This window comes from Scyliorhinus canicula, chromosome 10 (genome assembly GCF_902713615.1).
Source record: "Scyliorhinus canicula chromosome 10, sScyCan1.1, whole genome shotgun sequence".
NCBI lineage: Eukaryota > Metazoa > Chordata > Chondrichthyes > Carcharhiniformes > Scyliorhinidae > Scyliorhinus > Scyliorhinus canicula.
Window position 1 is genome coordinate 73619412 of NC_052155.1, and position 7575 is coordinate 73626986.

Here is a 7575-nt window from a genome sequence, read left to right on the forward strand (position 1 = left end):
CATGCGCCCACACTTCCGGGTTGTTGCAATGCATGTGTGGCTGTCCAGCGACTTAAGTCTGAGACCCAAAAAGATTACGGGCCATTAACATTCACTCTCCAGCCAAGATCAAATCAGCATAGCTGACGTCTGTTGATGTAGCATGACTAGTCTACCATTCTACCACAGTTGCCAGGGTATTTGCATGCTATGCCATCAGGGATACTGCATTGTTCACTTGTGAAAATTAGGCAGAACAGGATGCAGTCAAAGACATCATTAAAGCAGACATCAAGTATGACTCAGCAACTGGAAGTACAGAAATATATTAGGCTGAGAAATTTGTTACCCATTGCTACAAGTGCATCCTTTCAGCCCACACACAGTGAACCAAGGTTGGAGGAGGCGGTAACAAAATGCATTCAAGAGATTAAAATTCCAATGTGGTGTAGACAAGTGTTATAGAGACTTGTATTTATTTCTAAAGCCGCTGTGAATAAATGACAGGTCTTTTATCCAAATTCCCCCAAAACACAGGTTGTGATTCAAACATCTACAGAATTCAAATTTCATATCTTTCCCAAGCAGCAGGAAATTCTTTGAATATTGCCTAAAAAGTTTCCATTTGTTTGTACAGTGTTTTGTTTTTAAAACAAGGACCAGTTAAAAGACTAACAGCAAATACAGACTGTGAAACTTGAAGATTCTCATTACTAAACTTCATTTGTTCTACGGATACAGTTCGTAGTCACTGGGCAGCATTGCAACCAGACGCTCAGTTGACCACACTGCAGACAAAACAATTATAACAGCAAATGGTAGCAACCTAATGTTTGCAATTCCCTCAATCAAGTTCAGGCCTGCCCTATTGGAGGTTTTCCAACAAAAGTCTCTGTAGTTCTTGTTTTTCTTTCAGTCCTTAGCATTTAAACCAATTTTATGCTCTACCACTTCCCAGCTGAGATCAAGCCAACTCCATCCAAATAAGGAATTAATTTGGGACCGTTCTGGTCCATGTCGACTATCACACCATGCAATAAGTTCAGTCAGTAGAGCTGGAAATTAATCCACAAGTGTTTTGAGTTGGAAAGAGACAGGAAAATTGTGATTACACCAGGTCCGTGGCCATGTTTCAGCTTCACATGGTCCGTTTCTCAGAATTCAATAGACTGGAATGCTTTAAATAACAGTTTCCAAATGAAAATTTAAACAAATTCAAATGTAGAACTTTTATTTATTTATTTTTTTTAAAAAGGAAAAATTTGAACAGGATGTAAAGTACGATCAAGAATAAGGCAGAACATATCTACACCAATCTGCATAGTCACTAGGGACACCTTGGTCAAGGACAGGGAAAACTTTGGAGGGAAAAGAATCTGCATATTAAACTGAAATCTTGTCCTTTGGATAATTTCCCACTACCTCAAGATATAGCTTACTATTCTTCATACCTACTCTTCATACCCTTTACAATCATTCACAAGTATTGCCAAATATCATTGATTAAATGAGCATTTTATATATTTAAAGAAATATAGCTCCAAGAATGGAAAACCAAAATAGACAAACATCACAACTCAGACTTGCATATCAAGTGTGCTGTTCCATCACCACTATACCATGATCTCCAATGCAAAACCAACTGCTTTTACAGGGCATATCATTAAGGTAGTCTGAAGAGTATGTATTAGTTAGACAAACCAGTACATTGATCAGAATACAGTTATATGAACAATGTGGTATATTTTCCATAGTCCTGCAAATAACATTGGATGACAAATTTTAAAAGTATGTTCGATACTTAAATCTGAAACAATTCTGACATGGCATTTATTCAAAGTGATCTGTTTCTATACTTTTGCTCCGCTGCCTTGCTCCCTGCCACTAGTCTTCCCCTTACTCCAAATGTGTAGTACTAACATGACTGGAAAAATATATAAATAATGAAAAAGCAATGTTTATTAGAGAGCCAAGGCATGCAATATGTTCCAATGAGCATAAATTCTGCAAGTAAAGGAACCGGGGTATTTATTTACCCCCCTCCCCCCACAGTTTATATTTCATTAGTCATCTTTGTCCTTGGCACCATGCTTCAGTATGCGAGTAAACTCAATATAGTTGAAGTTTCCCTTGTTATCAATTGGTGCTTCACGGAAAAGTTCATCCACATCCTCATCAGTAAACCGATCACCCATTGTTGTCAGCAGATCTCGCAGGTAGTCTTCCTGGATATAGCCTGCAAAAGGGAACACAGTTGGAACAGATGCTTCCACTGAAACTAGAATTACCCTCGTCAGAACAGAAACTGTACTAGAATCACATGTGAATGGTTAGAAACAGAATAACTTCTTGCATACTGCTGTGTCACAGTATAAACTTAAACTAACCCCAAATGCAACACAAGGCAATGTGCAAGGGACCAGCTGGTTTGCCATAAAAAGCAGCAGGGTTAATAATCCACTAAGAAACAGCTTGTGCCTAATAGCAACATGATAAAGTAGTATTGCCAGAAGTTTCAGGCAGAGTATGGCTGGAAGATTGCATGCATATCAGTTCTGCTTCCCATATCTAAAAGGAAGGTGAACAAAATAAAGGCAAAAGCAAAAAAATGGCCATTCAATCATGGGAGTTAAACTGAAAATTCTCTGAACCATTTATATTAAAACACAAAAGGCATTTATCCAGAATTTACTTTAACCCTAGTATTCCTACTCCCTTTCAATGTATCTTTCCCCATCCAATGGATGGCAAATCCTTTTGCTGGCACAGTTCGTAAAATTCTGTATATGAGCCCAGTGAGAATCAGATTTATAACAGTCTAAACCACTTACCCAGGCCAAGAATGGGGCAGAATTCCATCCATAATGGCAAGATATTCTTGACCACAGCCGTTTTTTTCAGTTCTAGGGCATTTACATGCTACAGATAGAGCACTCTACATTTCAGCCAGAGTTGCTTTATACTGGAGGCCTTGGTTGGGCAAGGGTCGAGGTTTCCACACAAGACAGCAATTGTGCTGCTTGAATAAAAGTCTTCCAAGTCAGTAGTTACCAGGGATTTTAAATGTGCCTGCATCTATTTTTGAATGAAGGGCCTGACAGACAGTCCATGTAACACAAACTGGGCCCATGCATAAAACATAGCACAATTATAACCACCCACAATACACAAACAGGCAGAGCTACCACAATGGCCCTGGGAACAGAATGGATTTTTAAAAATAAATTTAAAGTACCCAATTCTTATCTTTTCTCCAATTAAAGGGCAATTTAACGTGGTGAATCCACCTGCCCTTCACATCTTTGGGTTCTGGGGGAGACCCACACAGACACGGGGAGAATGTGCAAACTCCACAGGGACTCCACCCGGGGCTTGGATCGAAACAGTGGCCTTGGCACGGTGAGGTAGCAGTGCTAACCATTGCACCACCATGCCACCCCAGAATGGAGTATAGAGGTATATGCAGAATACATTCCCAGCTCAGTTCACCCAAATCCACTGGAAAGTTTTTTTTTCTTTCTTTTTTTTAAAATTTAGATTACCCAATTATTTTTTCCAATTAAGGGGCAATTTAGCGTGGCCAATCCACCTACTCTGCACATTTTTGGGTTGTGGGGGCGAAAGCCACACAGACACGGGGAGAATGTGCAAGCTCCACACAGACAGTGACCCAGGGCCTGGATTCGAACCTGGGACCTCAGCGCCGTGAGGCGGTTGTGCTAACCACTAGGCCACCGTGCTGCCCTAATCCACTGGAAAGTTAAGCGATAAAAGCAAATTACTGCGGATGCTGGAATCTGAAACGAAAGGGAAAATGCTGGAAAATCTCAGCAAGTCTGGCAGCATCTGTAGGGAGAGAAAAGAGCCAACGTTTCGAGCCCGATGACTCTTTGCCAAAGCTTTGACAAAGTCATCGGACTCTAAATGTTAGCTCTTTTCTCTCCCTACAGATGCTGCCAGACTTGCTGAGATTTTCCAACATTTTCCCCTTCGGAAAGCTAAGTGAAGTGGGACCAGAAAACATAGATCCCAATATCTAGATTGCCTAGAACTGAGTCACTGATGCCAATAAAATTAAAAACCTATGAATCTTCTGCCTAGTATCAGCATGCTAAGATCGACTATAGTGCTCCTGCAGTTTGACCACTTTTCTTACCTGTTCCTTCTTCATCGAAGCATGCAAAGGCATTTCTAATTACATCTTCAGGGTCTGTCCCATTCAACTTTTCACCAAACATGGTCAAAAACATGGTGAAGTTGATAGGCCCTGGGGCTTCATTCATCATTGCCTCTAGGTATTCATCAGTTGGGTTCTTTCCTGCAGAAAATTCAGATGTTCAAAATAGTTCATCACTTTACCTTAGAAACACAAGAATATAAATAGTTCACAATGAAAGAGCACTGGAGGACAAGGATCCTAACAACAAAAGTAATCCTGTTCCCAGGCATTGCTGTACAGTAGATGCAGACATTTTTCTTTATTCTTTGATAGGATTTGGGCATCAGTATTTATTGCCCATCCCCAATTGCCCTTGAACAGAGTAGCTTGTTAGGCCATTTCAAAGGGCAGTGAGAGTCACTCTTACTGTTATAGATCTGGAGTCATGTAGGTCAGACCAGGCAAGGATGGCAGATTTCCTCCCTAAAAAGATTAGTGAACCAGATGGGTTTTTAAACAACAAATGATAGCCAGTCAATATTAGAGACCAGTATTACATCGTATTTTTATTATTTGAATTTTAATTCAACCAACTGCTATGGTGGGATTTGAACCCATGTCCCGAAAGCATTAACCCGGATTATGCCCAGTGACAGAACCACTACACCATTGTCCCCTGTAAAATCATTCAAGTATCCATTAGCTCCTCCCCTGAAATCAGTTAGTAGATCTGGGATCTTTCCAATTTGCATGGCTGTTATTCCCTGGGTAAATTAAATCCCAAGATGTGTCTTTTTAAAAAATAAACATTGAGGTTTTTTGGTATAGTAACAAATTAAACAATATACATGAAACCATAAACATAGTTCAAAAGCCATTTACCTTTCGTACAGGTCCCACCATTATTACCCCCCCTACTCCAACCTGAACTACCCCCCCCCCGCCCGCCTGCCGACAATTAATTTTCCGCAAAGTCAACGAACGGTTGCCACCTCCAGGTGAGCCCTAACAGTGAACCTCTCAAGGCGAACTAAATTTTCTCCATACAAAGAAAGCTAGCCATGTCAGATAGATAGGTCTCCGACTTCGGGGGCTTTGAGTCTCCTCCATGCCAATAGTATCAGTCTCCAGGCTACCAGGGAAGCAAAGGCCAGAACATCTGCCTCTTTCTCCTACTGGATTCTCAGATCCTCCGACACCCTGAAAATCTCCACCTCTGGACTCAGCGCCAGTGGTCATGACATCTGCAAACCCCTGCCAAAATCTCCCAAGCTTTGGACATGTCCAAACCATGTGGACATGGTTCGCTGGTCCTCCCACGCATTTTGTGCATCTGTCCTCCACCCCAAAGAATCTGCTCATCCGGGCCACTGTCATGTGGCCCGGTGAACAACCTTAAATTGTATCAGGCTGAGCCTGGCACATGTTGCGGACGGGTTGACTCTACTCAACATGTCCGCCCATAGACCATCCTCTCTCACCTCCCAGCTCCTCCTCCCACTTGCACTTCAGCTCCTCGGTCTGAGTCTCCTCCAACCCCATAAGCTCTTTATATATGTCCGAGACGCTGTCCTCCCCACCCTCTGGAAATTACCCTGTCCTGAATCCCCCTCAGCGGTAGGAGCGGGAAGGTTGACACCTGTTTACGAAGGAAGTCTCGTACCTGCAAATATCTGAATTTGTTTCCCCCTCGACAGCCCAAACTTTTCCTCCAACACCCTCATATACTCCGGAAAGCTCCCCTCCATGAACACATTCCCCATCCTCTCAATCCCTGCCATAACCGGAACCCCCCCATCCATACTCCTGGGGGCAAACCGGTGATTATCACAAATTGGGGCACAGACCGATGCTCCCGCATGCTGCCTCCACTGGTCCCAAACTCAGGGCCGCCACCACCACGGGCTGGTAGAGTCCCGCGCCGGCGGGAGCGTCAGAGGCGCAGTTACCAATGCCCCAGACTGATGCCCTTACAAGAAGCTGCCTCCATACGCCCCCATGCCAACCCCCCTCCCAACCACCCACTTCCTGATAATGGCTATATTAGCCGCCTAGTGTCCCAAGATGTCTTTATAGGATGCTTTTCCTCATAGAGCATGAGGAAAAAGGCACATTACATCAGGGTGACAAAATGACTGCAATAACACCATGTAGAATGCAAAATCAAACTGCTACAACTATGTAATATTTAAGGGAGCAGGGAAGGTGGAAGCACTCCGAAGCATCTTCATTTTTATCTTTGATATGCATGGTATAAGCAAACACAAACTAATTTACCAAGTGAAGCCAACATGTCATGCAAATCCTCCTTATCAATGAAGCCATCACGGTTCTGATCGATCATGTTGAAGGCCTCCTTGAATTCTTGAATCTGCGACTGATCAAACATGGCAAATACATTGGAGGTTGCGCGCTGAGGGCGCTTCTTGGTGGTCTTTCCCTTGGCTCTTTTGCTCGACATGGTGGCTAGGTATTGAATCTAAGAGAAAAACACATCCGAAGATCATTAACCTGAATTTATTAACGGTTTTTGTTGAACTGCTGAATGTTTCCAGCAGTTGTTTGATTTCAGATGTAGATTGTGGACTTTCCCCAAAGCTTCAGAAGTGAAAATGAGCGCATTTTCCTTAAAAGTTCAACATTTTCTTTAACTCTTGGATTCACAAAAACTTTAAAAATTGTTAAAAGGAGCAAGGCTAAAAATCCCCAGTTTTAGATCAGACCACTATTCAGTGAAGGCACAAGGGAATGTGACAGAAATGGCACAAATTGCAAGAAAGCATTTACACTTCATGTGTCCCCCAGCTTCATTTATAAAATCACTAAACCTCTCTTCTTGGCTGGAGTGAGCATGTAGCAAAAGATAAAGTTTTTCTTTCTTTAAACACAAGCTCAAATTTATCAGATTAAAGTTTTCGGATTGGAGTTTGAGTTTTGTTCCACGAATACCCCATTTGCTTACCCACAACTTTTATTAGCACAGAAGGCCCAAGATTAAGCCCAAGTGCAAAAAGTACCACAGACCTGGGGCGAAATTCTCCGCGGACCGACGTGACGCCCATTTCCGGTGGCAAAAGCGGTGCGGATGACTCCGGCGTCGGGGCCTTCTTTTAAGCCGTTAATCTCAGTTCCCGAAAGGGCCAGCAGTGGACTGACGCGATACGATTCAGTTTCACCCGCTGCGGAAGTGGCAAGTCCCAGCGTTTGTGTGGTGGGGAGAGATAGACCCGCCGTTTTTTTTGGGGGGGGGGGGGGGGGGGAAGAGGGAGGAGAGAGGAGAGAGAGACACGGCGTTTTGGGGGGCGGGGGGGGAAGAGAGAGAGAGAGAGAGAGAGAGCGAGAGAGCGAGAGAGAGAGAGAGAGAGACACCCGGCGTTTGGGGGGGGGGGGAAAGAGAGAGAGACCCCGGGGGCAGCGAGAAAGGGTTCTGCGCTGTG

General features: G+C 43.4%; 1 protein-coding gene across 1 annotated transcript in view; it reads right to left on the minus strand.

Moving 5' to 3' along the window:
• Positions 1-1183: 1183 nt before the first annotated feature.
• The window catches only part of LOC119972458 (myosin regulatory light chain 2, smooth muscle minor isoform), a 28609-nt gene continuing 22217 nt past the window's right edge, over positions 1184-7575 (minus strand). Inside the window, exons 2-4 of the mRNA XM_038809186.1 lie at positions 6416-6617; positions 4136-4297; positions 1184-2215 (exon numbers count right to left, since the gene is read on the minus strand). Of these exons, the coding sequence (XP_038665114.1) occupies positions 2043-2215; positions 4136-4297; positions 6416-6599 (519 nt within the window). The 5' untranslated portion in view covers positions 6600-6617 and the 3' untranslated portion in view covers positions 1184-2042. The remainder of the gene's footprint in view (positions 2216-4135; positions 4298-6415; positions 6618-7575) is intronic.